This window comes from Rhinatrema bivittatum, chromosome 5, assembly GCF_901001135.1.
Source record: "Rhinatrema bivittatum chromosome 5, aRhiBiv1.1, whole genome shotgun sequence".
NCBI lineage: Eukaryota > Metazoa > Chordata > Amphibia > Gymnophiona > Rhinatrematidae > Rhinatrema > Rhinatrema bivittatum.
In genome coordinates, this window is record NC_042619.1 from 374992948 (window position 1) to 375010106 (window position 17159).

A 17159-nucleotide genomic window follows, 5' to 3' on the forward strand; every position below is an offset into this window, starting at 1 on the left:
TAGGTCCAATGGTGCAGAGAAACCTTGTAAACTCTAAATTCCAAGCCGGAAGGCTACCGCACAAGCTGGTCCATGGGCCATGCAGCAAGGTCACTGGACTCGGAGACGCAAGTCCATATCTTACCCTTGTTTGATCATATCTAAAGAAAAGCTAATTCAAAAACAGAGGAAAGACTTTGTGCATTGGAGCTCCTCAAACCACACAGCTGGATCAGGTGAGGAGAGTCTCCAAGGCACTAAGCATTGGTTAACCCCCATCGTCGGCCTTCGACACCTCGCATCATCAGACTTTCTGTACAGTCTCAGAGAGTAGGGGATTTCTGGTTGGGTTCTCAGATGCTTTGATTCTTACCTAGCTGATCGTTCCCATCAAGTTACGAATGGAAGCTTCCCAATGGCATGAATTATCTGCCGGCATTCCCCGGGGTTCGCCATTATCTTCCCTGTTGTTTAATCTGTATTTGGCACCTACTGGGAAACCTTCTTGCAGGACTCTGTGCAGGATATCGCATCTACACGGATGACATTCAATTTTCCATTAAGCTACAGTCTTCTGGGGCTGATGCAATTGCTGTGTTAGCTCTCTGTTTATCTACCATCAAGGCCTGGCTTTCACATACCAAGCCCTCTTAAAACCTTAAGAAAAAAATATGGAACTTTTGGTGATTTGTTCATCTAAAATTGCTCGATCCCTGCTGCTCTTCGCATTGATAACACTGATTTGCCTCTCTCTCTTCCCACAGCAACTGAATTGATTCCAGACCTTCTTTTCAACAGCAAATTAAACCAGTTATTAAATCTGGGTTTTTTTTAAACTAAGAGTGGTTTGCGGTTTAAAAATTTTTTCTCAGTGCCTCAGATTTTCATGTGGTTGTACAAGCTTTTATACTTTCTCTCCTCAATCACCACAGTGTTCTAATTGTTGGTCTACCTGCTCATGCTTTGAAATGACTGCTATAAAATTCGGCAGCTCTCCTTATTACTGGCACAAACAGGCTTCGACTCATTACTTCCAGGGAAGGCAGCCTTGACGCTGAACTAAGCCTGAAGAATTTAGCAAAAGTGGCTTATGTTCTCTTTAACGACCTATTTATTTAAAATGGCTTATGGGTAGTCAGCATTTTACCTGTTTATGGACTGTTTTTGGAATTTTTAAAAACACAAGAACATAAGAAATTGCCAAACTGGGTCAGACCAAGGGGTCCATCAAGCCCAGCATCCTGTTTCCAACAGTGACCAATCCAGGCTACAAGTACCTGGCAAGTACCCAAAAACTAAGTAGATCTCATGCTACTAACAGAAGTGGCTATTCTCTAAGACAACTTGATTAATAGTAGTTAATGGACTTCTCCTCCATGAACTTATCCAAACCTTCTTTAAACCCAACTACACTAACCACATCCTCTGGCAACAAATTCCAGAGCTTAGTTGTGCGTTGAATGAAAAAGAACTTTCTCTGATTAGTTTTAAATTTGCCACACGCTAACTTCATGGAGTTCCCCCTAGTCCTTCTATTATCAGAAAGAGTAAATAACCGATTTATCCGTTCTAGACCTCTCATGATTTTAAACACCTCTATCATATCCCCCCTCAGCCGTCTCTTCTCCAAGCTGAACAGCCCTCACCTCTTTAGCCTTTCCTCATAGGGGAGTTGTTCCATTCCCTTTATCATTTTGGTTGCCCTTCTCTGTACCTTCTCCGCAACTATATCTTTTTTGAGATGCGGTGACCAGAACTGTACACAGTACTCAAGGTGCAGCCTCACCATGGAGCGATAAAGAGGCATTATGACATTTTCTGTTTTATTCACCATTCCCTTCCTAATAATTCCTAACATTCTGTTTGCTTTTTTGACTGCTGCAGCACACTGAGCCGATTTTAAAGTATTATCCACTATGATCTTTTTCCTGGGTGGTAACTCCTAATATGGAACCTAACATCGTGCAACTACGGCATGGGTTATTTTTCCCTATATGCAATACCTTGCACTTGTCCACATTAAATTTCATCTGCCATTTTGATGCCTAATCTTACAGTCTCACAAAGTCCTCCTGCAATTTATCACAATCCGCTTGTGATTTAACTACTCTGAATAATTTTATATCATCTGCAAATTTGATAACATCACTCGTCGTATTCCTTTCTAGATCATTTATAAATATATTGAAAAGCACCGACCAAGTACAGATCCCTGAGACACTCCACTGTTTACCCTTTTCCACTGAGAACATTGACGGTTTAATCCTACTCTCCTGTTTCCGGTCTTTTAACCAGTTTGTAATCCATGAAAGGACATCACGTCCTATCCCTTTTTTTTTTTAGTTTTCTTAGAAGCCTCTCATGAGGCTTTCTGAAAATCCAAATACACTACCATCTACCGGTTCACCTTTATCCACATGTTTATTAACCCCTTCAAAAAAATGAAGCAGATTTGTGAAGAAACAATTGATGAATGCATCATCAGTTGTATTTCTTTTTACTTTGTTTTGCAGTGTTTTATTACTTTTACCTTGTTCTAATGTATTTTATTTGTACATTAAATGTATGTTTTTTTGTAAATCGCCTAGGGCCCAGTGCAAAAGGCAACACAGAAATCCTCAAACATACAAATGGGAGGAATCCCTTTCTACATCTAACGTTCCAATGCATCAGGTCACAAACGCATCATTTTGATTTGACCTTGATTAAAAAGAGGGAGGTTAAAATAAATTTCCCTAACACAGTTATACTGTAAAAAATAAGCAGCTCATGTCTTATTTACTGTTCAGTTGTGATGTGAAGCATCTAAGACCGCTCTTACACTTCCAGGATTTCCGTTCTGTGCTTCAAGCAATACTGTTTTCAAAGATTGACTATTGCAACGCTCTTCTACTCGGTCTCCCCGCCTCTTCGACCAAACCTCTACAGATGCTGCAAAACACAGCAGCCAGGATCCTTACAAACACACGGCGCAAGGACCACATCACACCTATCCTAAAAATCTTACATTGGCTTCCTATTCAACATAGAATACTGTTCAAAGCTCTCACTATCATCCACAAATCGGTCTACCAACAATCCTCTCTCCAACTCACCTTCCCTCTGGAACTACATACATCTTCAAGACCAATAAGAACTGCCTACAAAAGTAAGCTCATGGCCCCTCCCAACAAATCATCAGTTCACAACTCCATCCACACGCGAGCATTTTCAACAGCAGGTCCCCTACATTGGAATTCGCTTCCTCAAGACTTACGCCAGGAACAATGCCATTTAACCTTCAGAAAAAAACTTAAAACCTGGCTGTTCACACAAGCCTATCGTTGAAGGATTCCATATTAACCAACTCTCTCTCACCCTCCAACCACCCTTCTCACTCCCCGCACTCCCAACCTTTTTCCCTTTTCCACTCGCAACCTCAACCCACCCTTTTCCCTCACCCCCGCCACTCCTCCCATTTGACATACCATGTATATTCCAGCTGTATATATTCCATATATATATATTTCCATGTATATTTCCGCTGATTATAATCCATGTTTCTGTATTATTAATTTATTGTTTTATGTTAATTTATAGTTTGTAATTTTGTTAACTTATTGTTCAATTACTTAATTCTGTCCTATCTTCCGACATCCATGTTTTTACTCTCCCTGTTTTAATGTAACTTCTCTTTTCCACTTATACGTTAATTGGTTTTTCCCCTTGTTCTAATGTAAACCGGTACGATAAGACCTGGTCTTGAGTGTCGGTATAGTAAAAGAAGTTAAATAAATAAATAAATAAATGTGAACCGATGTGATATCTCGATCGAATGTCGGTATACAAAAACAAACAAACAAACAAATAAATATTCCCATTGGGCACAGTATTTGTCACATATCGTGTCTTCAGCTAAACCTAGAATCACTCCCCTGCTTTTCAGAAGTACGTACTGTCTAGGATCCTGCGCCGACTTAAAAAAATATTATGGCTGGTGACCAAAATCTCTCTCAACCACTGCATGGATTCTTTCATGCGCTGGGTCTGGAATGTTCTCACAAAACTTTCTTACAGCGCTCTGTCCTGATTCACAAACCCTTCTCTTCCTACGCTAGCACAAAACTAAATGCCGGAGTAAGTAATCTGGCTTCACTACCCTTCTTATTCACACCCGGAAACCACTCGGGAGTGGCAGCTGTGGATTTGCTTCCAGATGCATTATTGCTGGCGTCCACTCCATTCTCACGTATTTAATTCTGGAGTAGTTACTCCTGAAATGAAACTACCTCCCTGGATGGATTTAGTGAATTCCAGGACTGAGCTGGAACTCGCTCTCCCATCTCCTTCTAGTGTGAACATGAACACAGCAGTGAGTCCAGCTTGTGCGCACATTTGTAGCTGCACTGTACTGTACGGCTGGTATCCCCTCTCTTCATACACTGCCAAATTTGCATGCTTATTCCTCTAATAAAATGGCTTGCACTGGAAAGAAACCAAACTGGCAGATTGCGTGAGCACATGGGGCTGTTTCTACATCAAAGGCAGGCCTGAGAATATGCACGCCACGTTGGAGAATTCCTGTCTGAGCCAAACTTTGCGCTCGCCGTGGCCAAACAGAACCACTTCTCCACAGTCAAGGCAACTCCACTTTCCCAGACACTGCTTCAGGGTTTCAGATCTTGAAGGATCCTACAGGAGGCAACGTGCGAAGGAATTTCCACAGACAGGAAACATTTCACTCCTGTGAATGACCCGTCTGGGAACTGCCCACTCTCTCTGCGCGAGTTAAATTGCGCACATCGTTCCACAACTTGCACTGAAGTGGAGGTCTTCCCAGGGCGGGGGACTAGAGGTATTGTTTTGAATTTTCAAAACTACTGCATACGGTTTTGGCTGTTTAAAAATATCCACATAAAAAGGAAGTACAAATCTATGGGGGCACCTTTCCATTGGGGCAATTTTCAAAGTGAAAGCACCTGCGTACTTTTCCCTTAAAAACTGGTGTATGGACAGCAAGAGGACAAGCTGAAAATCACTTCCAAAATGTCTGGAGGAGTTAACACCAGCCAAGCTGAACTCTTCAAAATACTTTTTAAGGAAGTCGATCGGCAGTGGAACAAAATCATTGGTGGAACACTGGAAATGTATTTATTTATTTACATATTTTTTTTAAGGATCGATCAACCAGCAGTTGTAACAAACCAGTTCATTAAGCCTGAAAATGTCAAGGCTGCCGTGGTTTCTGCGGGCCATGATGGCTGACCGCTTACAGCCCTGGTGAAAACTGCCAAGGTAACCGAGCAGGGCCACTAAAGGTTGCAACAGCAGCTCAACAGCAACAGGCTCCGGTTTAGCCACTTCATAATTTATACACAAGCCCTCCTGGGAACGACCTATAATTACAGCAATTGGTAAAAGGATCGGCATCTGCTTTTCGGATAATTGCTCTTTCCTTCCACGTTTCCACAAGCCAGCAACAGAGCTAGAAATGCCCAGGGGTTTCCAGCCAACAGGCACCAGAAATGTCACAGCAGCAATGTGTTAGCAGAATTACTACACCAGAAGGATTACCAACAGAACTTGGACCATCTTCTGAATCCTTTACTAGAGAGAATTTAAATATACTCATAGGGAGGGGAGGGTCTTTGCTCTGGGTGGTGGCACCACAGAGATGGGCGTTCACCCAGCAACACCAAGTATTCCAAAGTTAAGGCCATGTTGTTCACCCTATCTCGTTCCTGCTTATAGCGCCAGGACGATAACCAAAATCAGCGATGCCCTCGGTGCAGACACGGAGCACCGTGCTCTTGCAACCACATCAGTAATTTATACACAGTGGTTACGCTGAGAGCTGGAAAAAAAAAATGTCCTGAAAAACCGAACCGCTGTCCTGGTTCTTTGAAATGACTAAACCACGAACAGATGTGGTTTGCAGCAGTGGCGACGTCCTAACCTTAGCTGCGTTATCAAGCTTGTTGACAAAGCCACGTGCTTGCCGAGTCACCCGCCAGGCCAAGTCTGGTCAGTTTCTTTAGCTGATCATTTGGCAGTGGGAATGCGAGAAACAGGAGCTTACTAATAGTTTAGGGGCTCAGACTGTGCAAGAAGGATGACCATCATCTGAATGGCAACCAACTGGTTTTCAATCTTCAACCAACTGGTTACACCTAATTAGAATACGTTAAATGCTTTCCTCTTTTCTTAAAAGGTTTCTTTCCCCTGATCTGGAAACGTCACCACATTCATTTCAAAACCTCTAGAAGCAGTGCAACAAAAATCCGGCGATCACAGACAAGCTGATCCAGCCCACCGTTTTCATCAGGGCACAGCCACGTGACTACCCGATCTCAGAATGAAGACCGGCTCGGACACTGGGGCTGAAGGCGCTTTCGGCCTGCGTGGGCGTCCGTTCATCTTCACGTGTCAGGTGCCTGCAACGTGAATGAGCCTCATTCCTCCTACACGCCCGGCATGTGGCTTTCCTGCTTGTTATTGACACTAGGGATGGTAACTTTTTAAAGCTCTTCCTACTCAACCACACTCGCCATCCAGAATCTAAATTAAAAAAACAAAACAAAACAGAGCACCGTTTTGATTGATCTTCCTTCGAATCGTGTTCAGACATCAAACGGCTAAAACATGGGTGCACGGCTTTTATTCAAAGCTGGGTAAAATTAAGGCAAATAAAATGTCTTAGGCCACATAATAAAATACAAAGAGTCCTGGAAATGAGATCAAAGAGGGAAGCGACACAGCCACAAAACAGGTAAACTGATAATCTGAAAAACCTAAACTCCTACTGCTGTTTTGCAGCCTCTCTTGCCTCAAACGTGGGCCTTCTGAGGCAGCGAGGAGTTCAGGAAGTGCCCAGAACGGTTCCGTCCCCTTTTTTTTGACTCCCAATCTGCTTTTCAGTTTTTGAGGATTGCGCGGGCTCCGTTCCCACTGGGGGGGCCCCGATCACAAGCTGCTGGAAGGACCAAGCTGAGCGGAGCAGTCGGACGCTAGCGTGACGGCCCCCCCCCCGGGATATTCCCTAGAGGGGATATCGTCCCAGAATGCAGTGGGATCAGCCGTCATGGGCACCCAGCACGTGCTTCTAATTCATTCCTAGATTGACCATGGAGACAGGAAGCGGTCCTAAAGTATGAGACCAGACACCGAACGCTGGAGTTCTCTCAGAGCACATCAGACACCACTGTTAATCCGAGACTGATCTTTTCCTCGCCCAGGCTCACTGATTCATTATTGCCTGCCCATCATTATGCATTACTTTCAGTAATCGTTCCCTGAACATTTAGACACTAAAAAAACCAAACAACCCTGCAGATTTTGTTTTGAGAGTAGGCCATCCTGAGCCATAAAGGCAGGGAAGAGAAGCCCATCCAAGGAGGGAAATCGCCTTCACCTTTAAAATGAAGCCCTAGCTGGCAGAGTGGAACAGACTGCTGCCCGGCTGATAGGCGCCATGTTTGTTCTTCTCTCAGGGCCGACTTTTGGCAGGGCACAGTTTACGATTTTCAAACTTAAAACCCTTCCCTTTCAGAGTAAGCGGGAGATACCGCAGTCAGAAACGTATTGTGGGGCGGAAAGGGAGAAAAACGGTTCTGCTTCCTGCCTTAGCTGGCTCCCCAAAAAGTACCGTTTTTCTTCTGAATTGCAAAGAATACTCCGACCAGTATCATTTTAACATGGCAGGGTTTTAAGCCGGCTGGAAGGCCACGCTATCTCTGACGATGGTTTTAATTAATTCCTTTCAGACTTTTCCCAGCCACTAATTTATTTAGCAAAGCAACATAAGGGCAAACGTCAGGGACTGAGGAAAACGTGTCAGACGTTAGCCCTTCTCTCTGCAGGAGTTCAAGACTGGCACCTTTCCAAGGAGGACGTTCAGCTGAGTCTCCCCTCGCCAGATGTGTCTTTGTTCCACTCTCTCTCTTTTTTTTTGTCCTCAAATATAACCTGACCTATTAGTACGGACTCGATGCTGAGTGATCTGAAGCTAAACGCCTACACACCATTTGCACTTCTGAGCCCAACTGGGAAAAGCAAGAATAACTCAACAAGAAATATACAGCTTCCTCCAAGAAGAAAAGGGTATAGCGCTCCTAGCCCTCCCCGGGAGAGAAAATGTACGGATGGCAACAGGGTAACCTGCCAACAGATTTGGCATCCCTACATGCTATTGATGCCGCGACCCCTCCATCCCTCCCAGGAAAGTCGTACAATACCTGTGAGGTCTATATATGATGGGGGCAGAATCCCAATATAAATGATGCACCTCCAATTCCCTAACACACACACCCCCCCATCCACTGAAACTATCCCCAATGGGTGCACAGCAGAACCAGTACATTGGGTTACTACCCCAAACCAAATGTGCCTGATACTTCTCTTTCGATGCATATCCAGCATAGCTCTCTGCTTCAACGGCAGGGGAGAAGAAAAAAACTGATACCTCACGCATATCCAGCATAGCTCCCTGCTTCAACTGCAGGGGAGAAGATAAACAACCAATAAGGGCTGTATAACATAATCTGGGTAAAAACAAATAAGCATGGGTGTAGCTTGCTTATTGCGGCGGTTACTACCCCTACTACCTCTAACTAATCAAGCTAGATATTTCACTTGGATGCAGCTCCATCACTGCTCTCTACATTAATGGTGGGGGTGGAAGGGAAATAGAACCAAGAGCTAAGAGAAACAGATAAGTATGAGAGAAAAAATGAGGGAAGCTTGCTGGGCAGACTGGATGGGCCATTTGGTCTTCTTCTGCCGTCATTTCTATGTTTCTATTTCCCCTTGCTACTCACCACACGAGCAAGAATATTCAAATTCTGGTGTCATGTAGAAACATGTAGAAATAATATGAAACCCTTGACCCTGAGCAAACCTGCTGTACCACGACAGGTCTCAGACAGGGGCAGATATGCTAGGCAAATCATGATGATAATAATATGAAAAGGCAGCACTGTAAACATCAGAGCAGGCCCTAGAACACCAGTACACCACCAACTGGAAAAAAACAAGATGCATTGCTATAAATTCTTACACAGCAACTAAACGCCAGCAAGATCCCTCACCCCAGCCACATGCAGAACAGACAGACCCTCAAGTAGAGAATATGGGATCACAAATTAGACAGAGAAACATGCAGACAAAAACTGAAACAGAAACTGCAAGAAGCCAGATAAACAGAAATGCATGTCCTCCTGGACTGAGAAAAATACAAAGACTTGAGAGATACACACGCCCAAAACTAACACAGTCCAATCGCTAAACTGAAAAGACAATGCTTTTTCTGCCTTTGTTTCCTGAACATTTTATTTTTCTAATTGTGTTGGTCCAAGTCTTTTTTCCACCTTCTTTCTATCAATCTTCTACGAAGTCCTTTCCATTTTTTCTCTCCTGTCTTCTCCACTTTCTGTCCTACTCTTGACATTGATCTTTCCCATTCATCTCCTGTTCCCTCCTTCTTTGCCTTTCTCTTCACTCCTAACTAGATTTCACCTCTCCTTCTCCTCTCTCTTGTCTCAACCCTTCACTTCCCCACATTTCTCCTCCTTAGCTCTGCATCTTCCCCTCACTGGGTTGCTCCCCTTCCCAATCTCCGCCCCCCCCCCCCCCCCCCCATCTGCCTCCTTTCTGCTTCTCTCAACCCAAATCATCCCCATTGCTGACTCACTCGCCAGTCATCCCCTTTCACTCCCACCCCTTCCATTATTACCTTGACAGTTCTCCCATCTCTCATCACCATCTCAGCCCCGCCATCTTCAGCCTTACCCCTCCCTCTCCTACATCCCAGCTCTCTCACTCCATTCTTTCCCAGACCTCACGCTCCCTCCCTCCCTCTCTCCAGTCTTCTCACTCTCCCATTTCTTATTCCTCCAGCACCCTCCCATTACTCTCTCTTACCTTTCAACCACTCCTAGTCCCCCCCCCTTTCCACACTCTGTATTCCCCCATCCTTTCTAACCCCAATGTCCACTGCCTCTCATCCACTCCCCAACCCTCCAGGTCCTTTCGTTATTCCGTGAACCCCTCCCGCCAACCTGTGCTCCCTCTCTCTCTTCCGACTCCCCACACTTTTGCTGACCCAGCACCTACTCTCCCCTCCTCGGGCTTCACAACTGTTCCTCCTGTCTCCTGGGGCCTCTCTCCCTCTCTCTCTATCCCTTATCCCTCCTCATCCCCGGGCAGCAGTGCGCAGTCCCGGGGATGAGGGACTGCGCACTGAATTACAAGACAATGATTTTTAGCACCGAGGAACTCTTATGACATTAAAAGCCACGCTGTCATCCATCGGGTTACCGTTGTGGTGCCACAGCAAAAAATATGCAAAATTGAAGCATATAATAGACTGAGTGAGCTCTGTGGCTTCAGTTTGCTGCTGTTGTCACAAAAAAAAGAATGAGAGGCAATGAGGTCCAAGCAAAGGCATAAACTGGCAAGCTCCCATTTTCTCAGATTGTGCTCCGCAGTGTAGCTCGCACCAAAAAAACTATTTAGGTAACTTTCAAAGGAGTTAGGTGTGAAATGTAATATATCCTCATCATAATTTCTGAAAGCCATTTACCTGCGTATAATGCACTTAGACGTGAATATCCTGTGGACAACCGAATGGCATCTACTAGCAATTTTCAAAAAGCCACTTCCGAGGTTTCGTGCATTTACACGCGTAAAACCCATTTTTTAAGCACGTAAATGCCTTTGAAAATCAGTCCCTGGAGGGACAAATTAGAAATGTAACACTCAAGCTGTGGCTGGCTCACTTTTGCAAGCTTTAAGACCTTCGACCTTCCTCTAGGGTGCAGCAAACTGAAGCCCACAGAACCTGGCTTAATGAATCGCACAAACCACCTCAGTGCCTTCAAAACAAGGGGGAACCGCCCCCGCCCAGCGAAAACCTAAAAAATATTTAACCCGACAGAGATGTCACATTAGGATCCCAAGGTCCTTCTTTCCAAATCCTCCCTCTCGCTGCATTCGATGACGTATCTTTAAATAACTGCAACAGTAATAAGTCAGGAGGTGCATAAAATGGCAAAGAATCTCTACATTAAATGACTTTCTTGTAGTGCCCTCGCTTACATATTTCACACAGCACCTGAGCATAATAATGACCTGTCATTTTTCTTGAAGATGAATCCATTTTCTCTAAATCTGCTTTCAGCCCAGCCACCCCTGCCTGCCCTCTTCGGCCTAATCGCCTACCGAAGGCTGATTCACAAAAATGGATTTGCGGGGAAGCAGGAAGAGAATAATGAAAAATTGAGAATGCAGCGAACCTATTAATTACTGTGCATTGTCCTTGAGAATTAGCCCACCTAGTGCCTTGCTGTGCTTTGCTGTCATAGGTGACCCAAAGGATCATAAGATGAGGTGACTGAAAAAAAAGTCTAAAAACCCCAAATGTGGTATCACACCGAAGAAATGCCGAGCTGCATCAGACCAAGGGCCATCGATCCCTGAATTCTGTCTCCCACAGTGCACCAGTACCCGCCGGATCCCCAACAGATGATCTGTTTCTTGCATCACACTCCCGAGGGACGAGTGCTGGCTTTCCCCAAGTCTTCCTGGCTAGTATCGGGCCATGGACCTTTCTTTCAGATCTTCTCCGGTCCTCTTTGGGGGGCCCCGCTAGGCTACGTGCCCTGGCCACATCCTCCGGCACCCAGAGTCCGTAGCTTGACTGAGCGCCGAGTGGAAAAAAAAAAAAAAACCAACTTCCGAAGATTTGTTTTAACTCTGCCGGTTGCTAGTTTCTTGGAGTGTCCCCCTAGTCCTAGTGCTGTTGAAAAGGGTGAATAACTGTGCCCTGTTTTACCCATTCCTCTCCACTCAGGATGTTATACATTGCAATCATATTCCCTCGCAGTCTCTTTTCCAGGCTACAGCGTCCTAATCTGTTTGGCGTTTATCCAGAAGGGAGTTTTTTTTTCCATCCCCTGCATCGTTTTTATCACCCTTCTCTGTACCTTTCCTGTGGCTGCTATATCTTTTTTGAGATGGGGGCAGCATTATGTTATTCTCAGTTTTGTTCGCTATTTCCATATAATTCCTGACATTCTATTTGCCTTTTAGACTGCTGCCACGCACCGAGCCGAAGATTTCGAGGTACCATCTGTAAGGACTCCGCCGAGGTCCTTTTATCTAGGTGGCGACTCCTAAACACGGAATCCATCATGGTCTATCTGTAGTGGGGATTGTTTTCCCCTACGTCCATTACTCTGCACTTGTCCACATTAAATTCCATCTACCATGTAAAAACCCAGCCTGCTAGTCTCACAGGGTCCTTCTGCAGTTCTTCACAATCTGCTGCTGTTTTAATAACCTGAAGCAATGTTGTGTCGTCTGCAAATCTGGTCACCTCACTCGTGGTTCCTTTCTCCCGATCATTTATGATTATGCATACCTAGCAGAGACCCCTGGGGTCATCATTTGGAAAACTGACCATTTCGTCCTATCCTGTTTCCTGCCTTTTATCCAATTACCAATCTGCAATAGGGACACTGCCTCCGATCCCATGACCTCCCACTTTCCTGAGGAGTCTGTTGTAAGGGACTTTGTCAGATGCCTTCTGAAACTCCAAACATACTAAATCAACCTTTGTTTGCATGTTTATTTACAACCTCAAAAAAATCTAGTAAGTAGGTTATGGCAGGACTTCCCTTTGCAAAAAAACATGTTGACTCCCATTAAGCCGTGTGGTCAGTAATTTTGTTATTGTTTTAAAAGAATACCTTAGGCCATTTTGGCCAGCACAGCTGTCAGGCTCACTGGTCTGTAGTTTCCTGGATCACCCACCTGGAGCTTTGAAAAATTAGTGTTAACGCTGGCCACCCTCCAGTCTGCTGATACTACGACTGATTTAAATGATAGTTTTTTTTACAAATCACCAGAAACAGGTCTGCAATTTCACTTTTGAGTTTCTTCAGAACTCTGGGGTGAATGCCATCTTGTCCAGGTGTTTTTTTTATTATCTTCCATTTTCACAGTGATTCTATTTAGTCGCTCGGTGTCATCACCATCAAAAAATGTTTCCAGTTGTGGGTAAGACCCTAACATCCTCCTCAGTATGGGCAGAAGCAAAGAATTCATTCAGTTTTTCAATATCTTTGTCCTCCCTGACCACCCTTCTTACCCTTCGGTCATCTAGAGACCCAACTGACTCCCTCACAGACTTTTTCCTGCCAATAAGAACATAAGATATGCCATACTGGGTCAGACCAAGAGTCCACCAAGCCCGGCATCCTGTTTCCAACAGGCTACTTGAAGTTTTTACTGCTTGTTTTTACCTCTTGGCAAGCTTCTTTTCACATTCTCCCTTAGCCTGCTTAATTACACCTGTGCTATTAAGAGCTTTCCACATCACCACTTTGAGTGCAAGTTAGAGTGATACAATAAATTTGTTAGCTTCCTGCTAACTTACTTCGCAAGTGGGCAACATGAACTCATATTATGCTAATCTTATATTTAAAAAAAAAAACAAAAAAAACTCAAACTGCAAAATGTAGGAAAGTGAGGTGTTTGCCATTTTACATTAGTAATGTTATGCTCTATACAGCGAGTATGTTTAATAGCGCCAGTTAGCAATATAGGGATGGTGGCCAACAGCTCAAAACTTGGTGACCCCAGTGGGATTTCTCTTATCCGTCATTTACTGGGTAGCCGGAGACAAGTCATGCAAACCTCCCTGTGATGCACTTTTAAGATCCAAAGCTCTTTGTAACAGACATTATTCAAGCAAACGACTTACCTTCTAGACACGCTACCATTATGTTAATAAAAGTATGAGTCCTAGGAGCCACCTGCTATCCCGGGACAAAACTGGAAACTTAGTAGGCTGGGATACCTTGTATTGGCTGAATACAAACGGATGTTACAGCCCCATGGATTTTTAACATACATGGGATCAAGGCCATGGTACAGAGAGCACCTTCCGTTCCTATCCTAGAATGAGGGTTACCCAGCACGGAAAGAAAGTACAAAGGCTTGCTTTTTAAACTCCCATGCCATTTCTAAAAAAAAAAAAAAAAAATCCCCCAAAACCCAGGCTAACAAGTCTGCATATGCAATCTACAACTGTTCCCGCGTGCATTAGTCTTTTCCACGCTTTCGTTAGCCCTTTCTGCAGTCACTCAGCTGCCTAAGAGACTCCGATGCCTTTGTCTGGGTTGCTGCTGCAAAACTGGGACGGTCCTTCCCCGAGGCCCGACTGCAGCGAACGCAAGGCAAAAAGCTGCACCGCGTCCTCCTGGAAACAGCAAGGCCGAGGAGGCGGCTGCAGCCGTCCCCTGAATCGGGAAGGGGGAAGGGGAAAGGGGGGGGGGCCCGGGGTCAAAGGGCGCGCTTACCAATGTGGGACATAGGCACGGTGGCGTTGCCGGACTTGGCCTCGTTGTAGATGACCACGGCCGCCGCCATCCTCTTGGCGGCGTTGACCACCTTCTCCTTGAAGGTGCAGCCGCCCCGGGCCACCAGCGCGATCCAGGGCTCGGCGCGGTCGCCGGCCGGGGGCAGGGGCACGTGGTACTCGGTGTCCGGCTCGCAGCCCTCCATGGCGCCGGCGGCCCGCGGGACGCCCACCCAGCCCTGGACGCTCTCCTTGGGCGAGCTGTCGCCGTAGCGGCCGCTCTCGGCGCTGCCCGGCACGGTCAGGTTGGAGCCGGGCTCGGTGTAGAGGGTGTTGACGAAGGCGGTGTACCACTCCTGCGAGCGGGCCCGGCAGGCGGGCAGCCCGGCGGCCAGCAGCAGGCACAGGGCGCACAGCTGCCCCGGCCCCGCCATGCTCCCCGCCGCCGATCGCCGCCGCCGATCGCCGATTCCCGCGACGGGAAAAAAAAAAAAAAAAAAAAAGGATCCCAGCAGCACTCGGCCCCGCTCCGCCGGGCAAGAAACGATCGGAAGGGGATGCTCTCCCCACCCCCCCACGCAGCGGAGAAATAATAACCCCCCGAGTTCCCCCCACCCACCCCCAGCGCACAGACACACACACAAGGCGGAACTGACACACGGGGAGAGAGAGAGAGAGGGAGGAGAGGCGGGGCGAGAGGGAAGGAGGGCGCCTCTGCAGGCACCGGGGAGGGAGGAGGAGAAGGGGGGGTGTGTGTGCGCTTCCTCCGGTGCCCGCCCCACCCTGGCTGAGGGTCCTACACCGTAATCGTCTTCTCCCGATCGGAGCGGCCTCTGAGAAGGTGACCCCCCCCTCCCCTCCCCGCCTAGAGCTGGCCTGGCCCGGCCCGTGCTCCCTCTCCTCGCTCAGCCTCCGGGGCCCTCGCTCTAACTCCGACACCGCACCGTCGGGTCCGAGTACCGGGGGCGATGAAACGGTGCTCTCAGAGTGGCCCATCCCCATGTTGGGTTCTTGTTTTTCAGCATCTCTCCTTTTTCTGCTGCTGCTGCTGCTGCCCATCGTTTCTGTATTGTTGGCGTTTGTGATAGCTCCCGATTCAGAGACTGAAGCTTCAGGGTGATAAAATCCATTTCGGGTCACCCCCCAAACAAACCGCATCCGGGGGTCTCTTTTTGTATTTTTTTTTTTTTTTGTGGCAGGCAGGCAGAAGGCAAGAAGAGAGTGTTCATTGAAAGGACTAGTGTTCCTGTAACATAGAAATGACGGCAGAAAAAGACCAAATGGTGCAGCCAGTCTGCCCAGTCTGCCCAGTGGAGCCAGTCTGCCCAGTGCAGCTTACCCCCATGCTTACCAATTTCCCAGAGTGTAAAAGTCAGGGCCCTCGGTTGCTGTCTGAATCTAATTCTCATTTACCCCTTGCCGTTGAAGCAGAGAGCAATTGGAGTTGCATCAAAAGTATCCAGCTTATTGGTTAAGGGCAGTAACAGCTACATCAGCAAGTTACTCCCAAGTCTATGTGTTCCCCAGATCCTAAAAGTCAGGGCCCTTGGTGGTTGGTGTCTGGATCTAATTCCCTTTCCCCCCCCCTACCATTGAAACAAAGAGCAATTGGAGTTGCATCAACAGTATTAAGGCTTATTGGTGAAGGGTAGTAAACACGGCACCAGCAATTTACCCCCATGCATTCTTTTCCTCATTTCCATCCTCTAGACATTAGGGATCCAAAAGTGTTTATCCAATGTCCTTTTGAAATCTTTCACTGTTTTCATCTTCACCACCTCCTCCAGAAGGGCAATCCAGGCATCCACCACCCTCTCCATGAAGAAATATTTCCTGATGTTGGTTCTCAGTCATCCTCCCTGGAGTTTCATTTCATGACCTCTAGTTCTACTGATTTCTTTCCATCATTAAAGCAATTCAGGTATCTGAAGGTCTGTGTCACGTCTCCCCTGCACCTCCTCTCTTCCAGGGTACACATATTCAGATCCTTCATTCTCTCCTCATAATTCTTCCGATGCTGACCGCACACCATTTTGGTCGCTCTTCTTTGGACCCCCTTCATCCTGTCTCTGTCCTTTTTGAGATAATGGGCTCCAGTACTGAACACAATACTCCAGGTGAGGCCTCACCAAGGACCTGTACAAGGGGATTATCACCTCCTTTTTCTTACTGGTTATTCCTCTCTCTGTGCAGCCCAGCACTCTTCTGGCTTTAGCTATCGCCTTTAGGGATGTGCATTCGTTTGCGACGAAATAGGAAATAGAGACACTATTTCCTATTTTGTCGATTTCGGGGGGGGGGGGGTGACAAAACGATAAGAAAACCCACGAAATTTCGTGTGGTTTTCTTAATGTTTTCAGGGGGGGAGAAAGGGCAAATTAAAAAAAACAAAAAACAAACAAACCCCAAACCCACCCCAACCCTTCAAATTTAATTAATTGCAACCCCCCACCCTCCAAGACTTGCCCAACCCCCCAAGACTTACCAAAAGTCCCTGGTGGTCCAGCGGGGGTCCAGGGAGCAATCTCCCCCTCTAGGGCCGTCAGCTGCCAGTTATCAAAATGGCGCCGATGGCCCTTTGCCCTTACCGTGTGACAGGGGCTATCGGTGCCATTGGCCGGCCTCTGTCACATGGTAGGAGCAATGGACGGCTGGCGCCATTTTGATTAGTGGCAGCCGATGGCCCTCACCCACCCGTCCCCATCCTAAGGCCCTCTAAGGGTATTTCCCTATCCCCAGAGGGCTTACAATCTAATCTCTGACCTTACCTCCTCTCATCCCTTTCTCAAACACACACACACTATACAGTTGATCCTCTTTCACCCTTCCCTAGCTAATCCTC

General features: G+C 46.5%; 1 protein-coding gene across 1 annotated transcript in view; it reads right to left on the minus strand.

Annotated features, from left to right (window-relative positions):
- RNF149 (ring finger protein 149) overlaps positions 1–14823 on the minus strand; it is an 87626-nt gene extending 72803 nt beyond the window's left edge. The window contains exon 1 of the mRNA XM_029604804.1: positions 14319–14823. Within this exon, the coding sequence (XP_029460664.1) occupies positions 14319–14751 (433 nt within the window). The 5' untranslated portion in view covers positions 14752–14823. The remainder of the gene's footprint in view (positions 1–14318) is intronic.
- Positions 14824–17159: the final 2336 nt, after the last annotated feature.